General features: G+C 45.0%; 2 protein-coding genes and 1 long non-coding RNA gene across 6 annotated transcripts in view; 1 reads left to right on the plus strand and 2 right to left on the minus strand.

The window, feature by feature from the left end:
• Nucleotides 1–1,593, minus strand: part of HK1 (hexokinase 1) — a 126,154-nt gene extending 124,561 nt beyond the window's left edge. For both annotated transcript variants that reach the window (XM_031956853.1, XM_031956850.1), the window contains exon 1: nucleotides 1,485–1,593. The gene's annotated coding sequence lies outside the window, so the exon portion shown is untranslated. The remainder of the gene's footprint in view (nucleotides 1–1,484) is intronic.
• LOC116421984 lies at nucleotides 686–5,060 on the plus strand. 2 transcript variants are annotated; one of them, XR_004232588.1, is made up of 3 exons: nucleotides 686–928; nucleotides 1,603–1,796; nucleotides 4,777–5,060. It is a non-coding gene; the product is annotated as an uncharacterized LOC116421984 (long non-coding RNA). The 2 variants fall into 2 exon arrangements; XR_004232587.1 differs by having other exon boundaries at nucleotides 1,614–1,796.
• Nucleotides 5,061–5,233: 173 nt separating this feature from the next.
• The window catches only part of HKDC1 (hexokinase domain containing 1), a 35,130-nt gene continuing 23,326 nt past the window's right edge, over nucleotides 5,234–17,037 (minus strand). For both annotated transcript variants that reach the window (XM_031956854.1, XM_031956855.1), the window contains 4 exons: nucleotides 15,260–15,443; nucleotides 13,511–13,666; nucleotides 7,725–7,958; nucleotides 5,234–5,566 (listed from right to left, as the gene is read on the minus strand). In XM_031956854.1, coding sequence (XP_031812714.1) covers nucleotides 5,422–5,566; nucleotides 7,725–7,958; nucleotides 13,511–13,666; nucleotides 15,260–15,443 — 719 coding nt within the window. In that variant the 3' untranslated portion in view covers nucleotides 5,234–5,421. The remainder of the gene's footprint in view (nucleotides 5,567–7,724; nucleotides 7,959–13,510; nucleotides 13,667–15,259; nucleotides 15,444–17,037) is intronic.

Genomic DNA, 17,037 nt, shown 5'->3' on the forward strand with positions numbered 1-17,037 from the left:
GTTTACAGGTGACAAAAAGTTTTCCCATAACACGGATCAGAAATCTAGAGCTAGAAAGGGCTTTGAGGCTATCTAATGAAATCAATCCATCAACAAGTCTTTATTAAATTGAGCACACAAGTGCAAAGAGTAAAAAATCTTTGCTCTCAAAGAGTTTATATTCTAACAGGGAAGACAACCATATATCTCTTTATCCATCTATCTATCCATCCATCCATCCATCCATCTGTGTATTTATCTATCATTCTTTCTATTATCTCTTTATATATATCATGTGTATCTTTGTATATATACACATATATGTATGTATGTGTATTCTGGGTGTATATATATGTGTATATACAGACCCACATGTCCACATAGAAAGAGTATAAGTCCAATCCATTCTGCTATATTGTACTGCCCCTCTTTTCTGGGGAGCTCATTACTCTACATTTTTAAATTGAAAAAATAAGGCATCTCATGAGATGACCCATAGAGAGCTGGAACTCTGGAGAAGTACACCTCAAACAAGGTGTTAACTCAGTGGAACTGATGAGATGATGGTTCTCTTGTTCACATATATACTTAGTACTTAGCATGGTGATGTAATAGTTCTCTAGTTCACACATCATCAGTGTGCTGTAATGATGCAATTGTAATAGGGTATATAAGGGCTAAGAAGGATTAGAAGAGAGACATTCTATCTTTAACCAGCCTCGTGGTGGCTCTCCTGCCTCCTGCACTAAGATCAAGACTGGTCCGGAGGACCTCCAGAAAACTAGCTGGACATTACAATGACCAGATCACCCGCAGAATACAGCTTTTTTGGGAAGATGAGTAAAATATCAGAAGGAAACATTAGCCAGAGGGTACTTCAGGAGACAAAGCTTTCAGTCAACTAATACACCAAATCTGACTGAGAAAATTCAATCAAGGACATGTAAAGGTAACAGAAGTACCAAAAAATAATAACTCATGGGAAAGGCTTTCAAAAACCTTAAGACTGTTATCCCTAGACAAGAACCAGCCAAGTCATCTTCTCCTTGGCACTCTGGGAAACCTCCAACCTCTTCTTCTCATTGGTGGCTTCTTCCTTGCATCTGCCATTTTAGAAATGACTGCAGCCATACATCCCCTCTGGAATCTCTCTTTCCATCTCTTTCTCATCATCTGTTGAATTGCACCCTTTCCCCTTCCCTCCTCTGGTCCTCTCTCATTTCCAACTTCTTTTTTATGTGTTGTCTTCTCCTGCTAAGATGTAAGTTCCTTGAAAGCAGAGATTGCATTGCTTGTATTTTTATCTCCAGTGCTCAGACAGAGCCCGGCACCACATAACCACCTAATAATCTATTTGTCCATTCATCTATCTGTCTATTTATTCATCTAGCTATGCAATAGGTTAGAGCAAAGAAGAAACACAAACCATTTCTTGGGGAAGGGAGGTTAGATCAACAGAAACACTTCCAAACATTAAAGGTCACTTAGTCATGAGGGCAGATTACCTAAGGTGGTTGTAGCTTCTTTTCCCCCAAAGGTGTCTAGAACTAGGGTAGACACCATCTCCCCTAGATGGTGTAGGGGTGGGTGTCTCGATGACCCAGACGCTAATGGTCTTTAAAGTTCCCTTCCAGGCGCAGAATCCCATGACGCCATGAATCAGGCGGAATGTGACAAGGTTGCCTGGACAACTCCAGCTTTCGAGCCAGAATTCCCTGGCAGCCCAGACCAGCGCCGGCTCACACGTCCAGCCTGGTCTCGTGGCAGGGAGGTCGGACTGGAAGCCTGCCCCAGTGCTAACTATCAGGGTGACCTTGGTGAGTCCCACTGCCCCAGCCGAGATCTCGGTTCCCTTACCTGTAGAAGGACAGTGGGACATTGGTCAGATGGACCCCTTAAAATCCCTTCTCCAGGTCTAAAATTTCTATGTGGAGAGACAGATTAACTGGTGGGAGAACTTGGTAAAGAATTTACTCATGTACTTCTGTGAAGAGGGTTGAGAGAGAAGAAACAGAAGTGGTAGCTTTTAACAACCAGCTCTCTGAAGGCATAATGCATTTTTTATGTTTAATCTGCATTATCAAAATTTTCTCCATCATTTTCTTAAGCTGAAATTATCCACAAAACCATAAATCAAGCCCTGATATGTGACATTTGCTGATTTTCAAGGTGCAAATGCTCACAGTGAATATTTAACAATCAGTTTTCTTGGGCTGTTGGAGCTGGTTATGGAAAACAAAGGGAACTTGAATCCATGGTAGAATCAGGGAAGTTGGGGTGGTTTATGGACAGGTAAAGGACTGGGAAAAATAATCTAGGCAGGGAGAACAGGATGGTGCAGCAGCAGAATCTCTGGATTGAAAGTTATTGGTCAGGCAAGCAAGCATTTATTAAGCATCTATTATGAGTTAGAGATTTGGGGCTGGAGAAGACTTGAATGGTAAAAAGCAACAGTAGTAGTGTGTCTTAAGACGCAATGTAGATTAGAGGAAATGCTTCCTCATCTACTATCTTAGAGACCAGGAAATCAAGGGATTCTGGAATGGGAGTCCATTCTCAGTGCAATCCACTTATTTTACAGGTGAGGAAACTGAGGCTCAGAGTGAGAAAATCACTTAGCTAAAGCTAGAAAGAAAGGCTGGATGGTGGAATGGATAGTGTCCCTGGAAGGTCCTCTCAAGTGGAAGACACTTGAGAAACAGTGTCTTGGAGTGGAAAGAACTCTGTTTGGAGTGAGAAGACTGAAGTTTGAGTCTTTTTTAGGACAACTCAGATTGTTAGGACAGTTCTGCCTTGCCTCAAGCCCAAATTTTCAGCCTACCTCCTCCCCACTAATTCCCCTTACTGTTCCATTTGTATCCTGAGTTTCCTCCCCAAAAAAGCCTTCCCCATCTGTCCCATCATCCAGTGGTTCTTCTCCAGGCAGAACATCCCCAGTTCTTTTAACTGGGCAGACTTGGCTTCTTCCACCACCTTGGATCCAGCTTCTCAAGGATCTACTTAAAATGGGAGTCCAGCACACAACAGTTCAGATATGGCCAGACTAGGGAGATCAGACTAGGGATTACTGCCCCATCCTGGGAACGTATACATTTCTAAGCCTTCCTGAGCTTTCCCACCTGGTTATGTTTCCAACTCTTTCCAACTCCAACTCTTGCAGACATGACCACCATGATTCAGCTGCCTTCTCACCCTGCAATGTCTTTCCACTCATCCCTGTCTCCCACTGGGGGGCTCCTTGTGGGGAGTTTCCATTTGAGGGACAGACATAGGTCTACTATGATTCCTCCTTCTTCCAGATGAACTTCTCTTTCTCCAGACTAGCAAGTAACTTTATCTGCCTTAATCCACTGGAGAAGGAAATGGGAAACTACTCCGGTATCTATGACCCATGGACAGTATTGCTGTGCTATTGTCCACAGGGTCACAAAGATTTGGACAAGACTGAGCAAAAGAGCAATATCCAGAGAGTCTGGTGTACAATAAACGTGTAGTTCCATTCCTGGCTTCCATTTTGACTCAAGAGAAAGGAGGAAAGGGATGGATTCAGAGAAACCTGAAAAGACTCCCATGAACTGATACAGAGTAGGAGCAGAACCAGGAAAAAAATTGAGAGAGAGAAAAGATTTGCGTATTGGATAATGAAAAGACCAGCCACAACTGCAAAGGAGCAAGAATAATGACATATGGTTTTGGACATGACTGATTCAAGAATTTGTTTTGTTTGCTTATAAGTGTTTGTTACAGGGGAAGATTTTTTAAAAAATATTGTGTGTTAGTGATTCTGTTGCCAAAAAAGGGAGGGAAGGCAAGAAAAGCCTTGATAAATGTTTGTGGCAGCCCTCTTTGTAGTGGCCAGTAACTGGAAACTGAGTGAATGCCCATCAATTGGAGAATAGCTGAATAAATTGTGGTCTATGAATAATATGGAATACTATTGTTCGGTAAGAAATGATCAACAGGATGATTTCAGAAAAGCCTGGAGAGACTTAGACGAACTGATGCTGAGTGAAATGAGCAGGACCAGGAGATCATTATATACTTCAACAACAATACTATACAATGATCAGTTCTGATGGGTGTGGCCCTCTTCAGCAATGAGATTAACCAAATTAGTTCCAATGGAGCAGTAATGAACTGAACCAGCTACACCCAGAGAAAGAACTCTGGGAGATGACTAAGAACCATTACATTGAATTCCCAGTCCCTATATTTTTGCCTGCCTGCATTTTTGATTTCCTTCATGGGCTAACTGTACAATATTTCGGAGTCCGATTCTTTTAGTACAGCAAAATAATGGTTTGGACATGTATACCTATTTTGTATTTAATTTATACTCTAATATATTTAACATGTATTGATCATCCTGCCATCTAGGGGAGGGGATGGGGGGAAGGAGGGGAAAAATTGGAACAAAAGGTTTGGCAACTGTCAATGCTGTAAAATTATCCATGCATATAACTTGTAAATAAAAAGCTATTAAAATGTTTAAAAAAGCTATAATAAAAATTAAAAACAAAACAAAAAAACAACAAAAAAAGAAAAGCCTTGATAAAGCATTTTAAAATGCACAGCAGAGATCAAAGGGAAAGTTCAGAAGCAGATATAATCAGGACTTCTTTGAAACTAACACATTAAATTTATTTGCTTTTTAAATACTGATCTTTATACAATAGGAGTAGTAGTTTCATATATAATCCTCTCTGTTCTTTACATATAGAAATTTTCCTATTTGCTGGGTTTTGTCAAGGTCACAGTAACAAAATAAGTTTTTGAAATACATGTTTCTCTTAACAGGTAGGGGACAAAATGACTGTTGGCACCCTAGGATCTTGGAGCGACGGAGCAGTTCTTCTTCATCCCCAAAGGGAAATTTATCATCAATTTCAAGTCCTGAGTATTAAGCTCACAAGGACAGGGAAGGAAGCTGCCTTGGGACTCGGGAGCTGGCTCCACGAGATTACTTCAACAAAAGAGATTTCTGAGGTGGCCTGAGGCAAAGGGTGGGGGGGAAGAAACTTCCGGACAGAGCTATAATTAGCTGGGGTTTTGTGCCTGGAATGAGACAAAGCTCAGCCTAAGCAAGCAGCCTGAAACATATCCTTGAATTATCTAATTTCTTCGGGGTCTTAAGCTCTGTTGATGTAAATTGAGGGTCTTTGGTACCCACTAAATTGGAAAGCTCTCCTCTGGGGTCTCCCAGAGAACTGATATTGGCTCCGCCCCCCCCTCCCCCAATTCATCCCACCTCTAGCTCCCTTGTAACCCGCAAGATTTCTCTTTGTGCCATGAAAAGACCAAGGCCCGTCGCCCCCCCCCGAAGCTCGTTCTATTGTCCCCAAAGAGCAGCTCGGACTGTTGGTCTTTACTCAACTTCTTTCCCAAGGGAAGGAGGTTGGCAAAGAACCTCAGCCACTGTCGCAGCTGACCCCGAGCTGTTCCTCAGTTGTCCTTCCTCAGCTGCAATCTCTTGGCCACGGCTGTGATCAGGGCGGCCCCCTTTCCGCTCCCGTCTTCGGACAGCATGAAGGTCACATCGCACTGAGGGGCCAGATCCTTCACAGTTTCCCGCAAGATCCGAGAAAAGCTACAGAAATCATAGAGAAAGCATAAGAGCCACCCAGAGGTCTTTCCCTTCTCCAAATGGCTTGCAAATGACCTCCATGTTTGAGCCCCAGCAGCCTGCCCCCTTGGCCTGGCTCTTTGAGACCATCACAGAGGTCTCGCTGACCAGTGAGTGAATTCCCTTGCCTGGGCCCTCTGTGGATGTTGGAGAGATCAGGTGAGTAAGTGGAACATAGGGAGGTCAGCTGGTGTCAAATGATAGGATTCAAAGATCTTGGGTTATTATAACTATTTCTTCATCTCTCTTAGGTTCAGTTTCCCCATCTGTCAAATGGGACTAATAATAGCACCTATTGTACAAGATTGTTGTAAGGATCAAATGAGAGAATGGGTTTAAGGAACTTTGTAAGCATTAAAATGCTACATATATGTAAGATGGTAATATAATAGTAATAATAGCCGGTTTCTAAGAATTGTATTGGCTAAATCCTTCTCTTTGGCGGATCTGGAGTTGAATCTCTCTGAATTTATCTAGGCTAGTCCTGGAAAGATAGACGTGGAATCTCTTATCTATTAAAAAAAATGATTTTTAAATTGTTTTGGCTGAATCCCTCTCTTTGGCTAATTCTGGGACAATAAACATGGAATCTCTCATCAGATCTATGCTAAAATTTGATTTTTAATTTTAATTTAATTTGAATTTATTAATTTTTAATTAATCTAAATTAATAATTTAGACCTGTTATTTCAAAGGTTTGGGGAATTCCCAGCATGAAATTTCCTTTCATCAATGCCGATCGGGAATTTTCTATAACTTTAGAGTTAGATTTTAGATTATCTGAAGCACTGATGCTCCTGAGAAGGGGAGAAGGAATGGGATAGAGAACTAATTCTCTCCTTTCAATAATTTGTACTGGAAAAAAAAATCACATCATTTTAAATACCTAAAACACAAAATTAGGAAATTTTTTGTGCTGTCACTTTTCAGTCACGCCTGACTCTCCATGACACTTTGGGCAAAGATAACAGGAGGCATTTCCCATTTCCTTCTCCATCTCATTTTATAGATGTGGAAACTGAGGCAGTTAAGTGACCCGCTCAGGTTCCCATGGCTACTAAGTGTTTGATAGCGGGTGTGAAGTCAAGCAGAGGAGTCTCCTTGACTTCGGGCCTGGGGCTCTGCGCACTATGCTCCACCTAGTGGCTGCTCATAAACATTTTAAAATTGGTTTTTTTTTGTAAATTTAAAAATCATTTTCATAATTAGCATTTTTTAAAGAGACTACACCCATGTGGCAGAACGAAGGCCAGAAGGATTGAGTAGCTCGCTAAAGGTGGGAAACATCAAATGCAAAATCTGAGCCCTGGCTCTGACTCCACGTTGCCTCTTCCGGTGAACCCCCTGCTTCCCTTTGCTCCCCTCCATCAATCATGCAGAATGATGGTCGTCGAGGGTTGCCGAGGCTGATGAAGTTATTCATTCTATGGATAATCAAGGCTGGCTCTGGCCCTCTGACCACAGGCGAGGATTTTTTGTTTTTGTTTTTGTTTTTTTACTGAGGTAATTGGGGCTAAGTGACTCCCCCAGGGTCACACAACTAGGAAATGTTAAGTGTCTGAGACTAGATTTAAACTCAGGACCTCCTGACTTTAAGGCTGGTGCTGTATCCACTGCGCCACCCAGCTGCCCCTCACAGGCGGTTTTCAAACTTTTTAAGCACTGAACGCATGTTAGCCATTATAATTGTCCAGACCAAAAGCTTGGGGTGGCTCTGGAGAGCCCCGCGCCCTGTGTCACGTTGGACAGCTACGCACAGTAGTGTTGGAAGAAAGCTTATGCTGCTATGGAAGGTATGTTGCTGTTACTCTTGGTCTATGTGCTTCAGAGATAATGATGATACTTGGAGAGATAATAAAACTGGTCGGGGCCTTGTTCTGTATTAACTATGAATATTCATCTGCCGCATATTTGGTGGTCTCCTGGAGGAGAGAGACTTTCATCTTTCTCTCTGTTCTCCTACTATGTGCAGGACACATAGTAAGGCACTTAATACATGCTTGTTAACTGAGTGATTAGTTGAGCAATAGCAGGCCCAGGACTCAATCCCCGGGTCTCCCCGTCTCTCTGCCCTCCGCTGGACAAGAAGCATAAAGCACCCACTGCGGGTGAGGATACTCACTGGGGGTGCAGTTTGTAGAGCGTCCCGTCCACGCCCACGGTGATTTTCAGGCGCTCCACCTTGCGGTCTTCGCGTCTCTTCTCCACAATGGCTGCCAAGCCGGCCCCGCAGAGCTGGGCCGCTCGCCGTGAGACAGCCCCGCACACCTCCTTGACCACAATGCTGTCGTCGCAGGTGCTGTCCAGGCCCAGCTGCTGCAGGATTCTCCGGACCTGGAGGAGGGCCAGCCTGTCACTGTAACAGGGAAAAAAGTCTGGTCATGAAGGCACCTGGGGCCTGGAGTCCCTTCTGCTCTGAGCCCGGGACCTGGGAGGAGACTCAGAGGAACCAGAACCTCCAAAGGCAGCGACCACTCTGCCCCCGCTCGCCCTCCTTCAGGGATGGGACCCTCCACACCTGGGCTATTCACTTTGTCTACATAAGAGTTGGAAAATCTGCTCCTCCAGGGTCCCCTTCTCTATGTTGTCATATTACATACCTTTTACATACAGTACAGTACATACAGTACATACATATTACATACATTACCAAGAGCCACCAGCCTGCTGACGGGGGCACTTCCCCAGGTTCCCCTTTTCAGCGACGCGCTTAAAATTATACTCAGCAGGAGCCTCCGGGATGGTCTCCTGATCCCCATGATAGGGTGGTCGGTTAGGAGGAAAGAGAACGAGCTCCATCTTGGACAGACTTAAAGATGTCTACTGGACACCCAGTTCAAGATGTTGGAAAGAAAGGAGATGCGAGCCTGGAGACCAGCAGAGAGACTGGGGCAACACCGCGTAAAGCTGGCCATTGAGTGCAAGGGAGCTGAGCCTGGAGTTCTGTTCCAGGATGGGGCTGATGAGCCAGAGGAAAGGTTGATGATTTCTGACATTCCAGCTTAAAGGCAGAGAGAGGGCTCCTCGATTCCAGACAGCCCCAGGACCAGACTCCAGCACGATGTGTGGGGAATGAATGAGTCACATCCTACCAGCACAAGAGACGATTGCCTTCGAGCTCACCAAGATAAATTTCCTGTCACTGCTGTGGGTCCCCCTCTCTTCCTCACAGTTATTTAAATTAGAGTCAGAGAAGAAAGTGCAGGAGGGCCCTGATTCCCTCCCTTGGAGCTATTTATATTTTGCCTCCCTTTCCCAGCCAAACACCTAATATCCACCAGCTACACCCACTGCCATCACCACCTCCTCCCCTTCTCAGGATGTGAATTCTGCTCCCCGATGTCAAAGCCCGCCTTGGACCTCCCAATGGCTTTTTCCCAGTCCCCAACCTTAACCTTCGGCAGCTTCTGGCAGTGTCGCCCACTCTTCTCCCGCTGTTCACTCCTCCCTTGGGCCTGATGACAACACCCTTTCCTGGTGGTCCTCTTCATCATATGGCTGCTTGCACCTCAGCAAGCTCTTTGGCTTACTCTGTCTCATTTCCACCCTCAAGGGGTATTGGGAGTCCCTCAGAGTCCTCTCTCCTTTTACACCCTACTTTTTGCTGCCCCCTGTTCCACTGGGTTCCACCATCCTTTCTATGCTCATGACTCCCAAATCTGCTCCAGATCAACATCTCCAAGTGCTGGGAACGTGCTCTTGAGCATCCTGGGGGCATTTAGACTTCCACTCCCCAACTTTTCTACATCAAGGACACATCATTCTATAGCCATTTTTCATCCATCCCTTTCTCTCCACTCACACCAATTCTTGTTCAGGTCCTCATCCTAAAAGCTTCTAATTGGTTTCTCCATCTCCAGTCCTTTCCTTTTCCAGTTCATCTGTCAAAGTATTTTTTCTAAGCTGGGCTATTTTCCTGCTCATGCACGTTCCCTATGGGTCCCCTGAAGAACCAAGTCTTCAGTTTTGATGTACATGAGGAATACAAAGAAAAAGGAAAATTTATATAAATTGATGCAAAGTAAAGCAAACAGAACCAGAGAAAAATTTACCCTGTGACTAACACTGTCACTATAAAAAAGTTGAACTGAGGAATAGAAAAAAAAAGTGAAGAGATAAAGCATCTCATCCTTTTCAAAACAGAGAAACGGGAGATAACTAGGATGGAATATCATACAATACAGACCTTATTTATACATTACAGACTTTTGCTTATTTGTTTTTTTTTTTTCTTTGTCACTAGAGAGGATTCAATCTGCTGAAGGGGGATAAAAAATGATAGTGATGTCTAAATAAAAGATACCAATAAAAATACATATTTATATATTCTAAATATTTTAATTTATATATTTAAATATTAAACACATTTTGTAAGTTTAATGTTTTATTAATATATAACTATGGATAGTTATATACATATAGATCCCCATATATATGAATAGATATATGGATAGTTATATAAAAATATATACATTTCTATATTTATATAAATGTGTTCATATAGTTTAGCATATAATTATATATAATTTATATTTCTTAATCCATCTTTAAAACTCATGGATTAGTTCAGATATAAACTCCTTCATGAAACCTTTTCTGATGTCTCAGCTGAAAGAGTTTTCTCTCCTTAAATTTACTGAGGGTATCTTGCCTTTACTGAGGGCCCTTTCTTTGAAGGAGTTAAGCAGCCCCATAGAGCAGTGTTAGATCTAGAGTCAAGGAAAATCTGACTTAAAATCCAGCCTCAAGACATTAGCTGTATGATCTTGGACAAGTCCCTTAACCACCATCTGCCTCAGTTTCTTAATCTATAATAACAGCACCTATCTCTCTGGGTTACTGTGACTATCAAAGTCATCTGCAGAGTACTTTGCAAATTTTAAAGCACTCTATAAAAACAGCAATTCTCTTTCCCCTTGTATTATACTTATGTGTCTGGTAGTCCTATATATAATAAAAGATCTGAGTTTTCTGTAGCATGCTCTATACATCGATCGTCTCATTCAGTGCTCACAGCAACCCTAGGAGGTGTCCATATGGTGTGTATAGAAGTTTAGTGACTTGCCCAGAAGTAAGTGTCTGAGGCTGGATTTTCCCGATTCTAAGTCTAGCGCTCTTCTGTTAGCACAGTGGAAGGCAAACGTCCAATCCCGCTCTTTTATACTAAGCCCCTGAGAGAAGTAAGGAGCAGAGCTAGCATTCTGACTCCAGATCTCCTGACTGGAGCCGAGTGCTCCTTCTGCTGACAACACCTCCAATCTCTTCAGCAGAACTGGGAGGGAAGCAGCTTGCTTCCTTTTCTCCCCCACAAGGCAAGGCTCTAGGAGTCAAGCAGCCTTCCTTCCCATTAGGGAAGGGAGGCTTGCCTCCCACACAAGAGTTGCTGAAGTTTCTGAAAACAGATGTCGCGTGTGCATTGGACAGATTTTTGGTGATATTGCTGTTGCAATTGGGTAGATCTCCTCAGCACGCTGGGAAGATCCCCTTAGCACACAGAGAAGATCCCCTTAGCACGCTGGCAAGATCCCCTTAGCACGCTGGGAAGATCTCCTTAGCATGCTGGGAAAGATCCCCTTAGCATGCTGGGAAGATCCCCTTAGCATGCTGGGAAGATCCCCTTAGCATGCTGGGAAAATCCCCTTATCACGCTGGGAAGATCCCCTTAGCACGCTGGGTAGATCCCTTTAGCATGTTGGATAGAACCCTTAGTATACCAGGAAGATCCACTTAGCACACCAGGAAGATCCCCTTAGCATGCTGGGAAAGATCTCCTTAGCAGAGCAGGAAGATCCCTTTAGCATGCTGGGTAAATCCCCTTAGCACACTGGGAAGAACCCCTTAGCACATTGGGTAGATCCCTTTAGCATGCTGGATAGAATCCTTAGCATACCAGGAAGATCCACTTAGCAGACCAGGAAGATCCCCTTAGCACGCTGGGAAAGATCTCCTTAGCATGCTGGGTAGATCCCCTTAGCACTCTGGGAATATGCTTAATGTTGAATTTGGGGGGAACGCCATAGACAAGAGCTGCTCGTGATGGGCAGGGGACCCCTGGGCTGGGAGAGATCTCAGAAGACGGACAAGCACTCCAGCAGGATCAAGTGACTTCTTGGCCCCAGAAGAAGCCCGCCTGAACCACAGAATATCTGAGCAGAGGCAGAGTTGTTACTTGGACATATGTCACTACTCTGAGGGCTCAGTTTACCATTCTATAAAACAAAGGGATTGAAATATATGCTCTCTTAGGATACTTCCTGCTCTAGGTCCCAAGGTCTTAAAAAGAAACCATCTAGTCCAACTGACACATGAGGAAACTGAGGTCCAGAGAAGGCTTACCTCCCCCCTCCGGAGGTAAGTTCTCTATATTAAATCACCAGTCCAACAAGGTGACTGGAACTTATTGGAACTGTGAACTGATCCAACCATTGTGGAGAGCAATCTGGAATTATGCCCAAAGAGTTCTCAAACTGTGCATTCCCTTTGATGCAGCAGTGCTACTACTGGGCTTATATCCCAAAGAGATTTTAAAGAAGGGAAAGGAACCTGTATGTGCAGAAATGTCTGTGGCAGCCCTGTTTGTAGTGGCCAGAAACTGGAAACTGAGTGGATGCCCATCAACTGGAGAATGGCTGAATAAATTGTGGTCTATGAATATTATGGAATATTATTGTTCTGTAAGAAATGACCAACAAGAGGATTTCAGAAAGGCCTGGAGAGACTTACACGAATTGATGCTGAGTGAAATGAGTAGAACCAGGAGATCATTATATACGTCAACAACAATATTACATGAGGATCAATTCTGACGGACGTGGCCATCTTCAACAATGAAGTGATTCAAGCCAATTTCAATAGACTTGTGATAGACAGAGCCATCTGCACCCAGAAGCAGGACCATGGGGACTGAATGTGTGGTGGTTTATTTGTTTTTTTCCTTCTCTTTTTTCCTTTTAGATCTGATTTTTCTTGCACAGTATGATAAATGTGGAAATATGTTTAGAATTGTACATGTTTAACTTATATATTGGATTACTTGCTGTGTAGGGGAGGGAGAAAAATTAGACAAGGTTTTTCCAAAGATGAACGTTGAAAACTCTCTTTGCATGTATTTTGAAAACAAAAAAGCTATTATTAAAAGTTAAAAATCAAATCACAAGTCCAGTCCCCATCCTTGTCCTTTACAGATGGCCTGGATGGACATGACGAACTACAATGGAATTAGAACCCTGACCTTCAGATTTCAGGCCCAAGACTCTTTCCAGAACACCAGACTTGGAAAAATTTCCAGTTTCTACCACGTAGGACTAAATAAGAGAATGTACACATAACTGTCAGGCACACTACACGTGACAACTACTATTGATATTCCTGTGTCCCTTTTCTACATCTTGCCTCTCCCCAGCCCTCAAGGATCCTCACCCTGGGACCTCATCCCCGTCTTCTCTACCCCCTACCCCTCAGATTTCTTGTTTTCATCACTTCCAACCCCTCATCCAGGACAACTGACCTAACTTAGTATTTGGAGGAGGACACTGGATTAATGCATTCATGTTAAAAGGTGATCTCTCGTAGTTATTGGGAGACCATACAACACTGTTGGATAAAGTGCTAGTTAGTCCAAAACACTGTATCAGACACTTAGGTATTCTGTGCCTCATTTTACTCATCTATAAAAGAAGAGGTTAGAGTCTGATCTCTGAGGTTCCCGCTAGCCCTGGATCCTGTGATCAATAAAGAGCCACAAGTTATTTTTGTCATCGCTGTAAGACATTTCTAAAAACTCCATCAGAGGCACTAGAGGAGAGGTGATTTTCAAAGAACCACGTGCCGACTCAGTGATGAACCCGATGGCACAATTCCCTGGGATCCCACCAGAGCCAGCCCGGGAGGTGGGAGAGGAGTCGTTACCTTTCGATCTGGGACAAGAACTTGGTTTCAAATATTCCTCTGGTCCTGAGTCGCTCTGAAATCTGCCCTCGAAACAGAAGTCCGTGCTTGGTTAGGTCGATTAAAATCTGCCTCACGATCTCCCCCAGGTACATGCCGCTGGTCATCTTCTCGTACCTTTTTCAAGGAAGAATAAATGGGGGCTGTGTTAACTCATTAAATTGCTTTGAGCCCAGTCGGTCTGTAGAATGGGGAGTGGGTTGTTGCCTTCTCTCGCTCAGTTCTGGGCTCGCCAGCATTTCCTGGAAGCTTCCACCACGCGCGCTCTCTTCCCCTCCACCCCACTCTGGCTGCTCCTATCCCTGGTCGGCCGTCTGGGCGCACCTCCAGTTTCCAAATCCCACATTATGTGTGGCCTGCCCCTACTGGAATGACAGCTTCCTGAGGTCAGAGAATGTCCTCTGGTACTCCCGGCGCTTAGCAGTGCCTGGCGTAAAAATAAGTCCCAAGAGAAGCTTGCTCCATCCTCCCTCAATGATGTTACAAGGAAACACTAAATCTCGGCGCAGTAAAGTGAGCTGCTGGTACTGGAATAATTGCAGCTAATTATAGATGTGTAAATAGTGTTTATACAAATATTCCCTCTCGAGCCATTTTCAAGTGAATTATGTTGAAAACAAAATTCTTCCCTGTTGGCTAACCTGATAATTTAGATCTCTCCAAACAGAGATTTTCCTGGGCCATATAGTCCATCACAGTCCATGCTCAGAGCCCTTCCACCTTAGCAGGGCTCCCTTCTCCTCAGCTCACAATCTATTGACATAACCCTTAAAAGCCCTGAGTCTTCTCCCTACTATAATGGGGCGTCAGAATTGGATGGGGTTAGTGGGGGCAAGTCAGTCTCTTATCTCAAATGTTTTTGTTGAGATTCTTGACTTTTCTGAATATATGAAAACATATCAAAAAGAGGTGTGCAAATCTCTTCTTTGCTAGCACTTAATTTCTCTTTCTTCTCCTCTTTCCCTGTTATTGCAAAAATTTAAAACTATTCTGAATGGCAGTGGTGAAAGTAAGCAGCCCTGATTTTCCCCTGCTCTTAGTGGTAAAGTCTCTAAGGTTTATCTATTCTGTGTAATGGCAGCTCTTGGTTACAAATAAACATGATCACAATGAAAATAAATCTTTTGGTTCCTATCCTTTTAAAAATATTATATATATGTAATATTATATATATATATATATATATATATATATATATATATATATAGGCAGCCAGATGGTGCAGTGGATAGAACAGGAGGAGTGGATAGATCAGGAGGGTCTGAGTTCAAGTCTAGTCTTAGACATTTATTAACACTTCCTGGCTGTGTGACCCTGGGCAAGTCACTTAACCCCAATTGCCTCAGCAATATATATGTATGTTTATGTATATGGACAACCATCCTTTAAGAATTGTTGTCCAAGACATTAGGGTGTGCTTCAAACTCCCTTTTTGGGGGGAAGGAATGTCAGCGAGTTCTTGAACTGGGCCCCAATATAAGCCTGCCAAACCTTCGCTCATAGAGTCAGGATTGGAAGGAACTTTGGGAGCCACCTAATACAACTCTCTCATTTCACAGATGAGGAAACTGAGGCAAGGGTAAGCTAAACGGTTTGCTGAAGGTTACCCAGAAATGAGTGGCAGGACCAGGCCCGGAGCCCAACCCGGCTGGCCTCCCCTTCGTCCGGGGGCAGCTACCCGAGAAGCTCATCCCGACCCGTCAGCTTTACCTCTGCTTGCCAGGGTTTAGGGAGCCTTCGTCCACTTCCACGTCGTACTGGGTCCTGATCTCGTCCAGGCAGCCGTTGTCCCCGAAGCCGCCCCACTCGGTGTTGATGCACATCTTGCCCTCGTCCCCGTCTACGAGCTCGATGTTGCCCATCTCTTCCATGTAGCACACGTTGCTGCCGGTTCCTGGAGGGAAACCCCAGGGCACCGGCCCCTCAGTGACGGCTGCAGGGCCGAGGCGTCCGGAGCTCGGACAGAGCTGCCTCGGACGCGTGGCCGGCCCCCTGCGCTCCCCCGGAGGCCGAAAGGCTGCGCTTCACTACCCTGGGCGTGTGGGCGTGGCTGAGCTGAGCCGGGCCGGTCCCACAGGGATGAGGGGTCAGCAGGGACGCCTCCCCCCGCGGCAGGGCCGCCCCCGGCCCGGCGAGACCCCCCCCCTCCCTGGCCCAGAGGCAGCATCATGGGGTGACCCTCGGCACCCCCGGGGTCGGGTCAAAGCCTCGGACTTGTGCTTCCTCAGGTGGGTCAGGGAGGGTGAAGGGGAGGGGGCTTAGAAGCCAGCACTTCAATTAGGAGGGTATTGTAAATATATATGTGAGTGATAAAGGAAGAAGGGTGACAGCCTTTAATCAGTAAAGAGAGGAAAAGAACGTGATCCTGTCCTGTTGCTTGGCCGGAGATCTGGGTCATTCGGCTCTCTGCCGATTAATGAATCGACAGGGTTATCAATGTGAGGGAGGAAGGAAGGCTCTGTGTGGGGTCCTGGGTGCCTCAGCTCCCTCGGCTGTTTAAGGGGGGGTGGGGCACGCAGGGCAGGCCCCTCCCTCTCCTCCCGGACCTTTTTTCCTCAGAGCTGCCTCCGCCCCTCAAGGACACAGGCTCACCGGAGCAAGGTCAAAGTAGCCCCGGCGCCGGCTGGGATCCTTTAGAGGATTCCAAGATTGTCGGACACTTTAAGTCGTGATCCGCAAACTCGTTGCTCTTCTGAGGATGTAATTGTGTGTCTGTGAGTGAGTGTGTGTGTGTGTGTGTGTGTGTGTGAGTGTGAGTGTGATTGGGAGTGTACACATATGCACGCTTGGTTTGGACAAATCCTCAGGGACGAGCACTGGACCTTGCACTTAAGACACTGAATTGGTTTATTTTTCTCCTCCCCCAAAGCAAAGAAGGATAAAGGGCCATAAATAGGGACCTGGGAGGAGCCCAGAAGCCCCGGAGGTTCAGCCCTCACTGGCAGAGGAGGAAGCTGCTTCCTACAAGTGAGAGATGACCTCACCAAGTCACCGAGGCGGCAGATGGCAGAGGCGGCTGGGGCTCGGCTCCCCGAATTCCCAAACCAGCACCTCCCCCAGAGCGCCCCAGGCCACTGCCCGAGGCACCTGTTAACCCTTTTTGTGCCCTGGACCCCGCTGGCGGGCTCGTGAAGCCTGGGGCCGTCTTCTCTGAATTATCCTTTTAAATGCTCGGGATAAAATGTACAGGATTACCGAGGACACAACCCCAATTCTATTTGAACTAGTTCTGTCTCTACATCTGTGTCTTTCCATTTATCCGTCCATCTACTGATCCATCCATCTATATCTATCTATCCATCCATCCATCCATCTACTTAGTTATCTCTCTCTTTTTATCTATCCATCCATCCATTCATCTGTCTCTATCCATTTTCTATCCAACCATCTATCTTTTTATCTCCCTCCCTCCTTCCCTCTCTATTTTTCCATCCACCGATCCATCTATCATCTATCTATCTATGGATCCATCTATCTTATCCATTAAT

Source organism: Sarcophilus harrisii, chromosome 2 (assembly GCF_902635505.1).
Source record: "Sarcophilus harrisii chromosome 2, mSarHar1.11, whole genome shotgun sequence".
NCBI classification, from domain to species: Eukaryota; Metazoa; Chordata; class Mammalia; order Dasyuromorphia; family Dasyuridae; genus Sarcophilus; species Sarcophilus harrisii.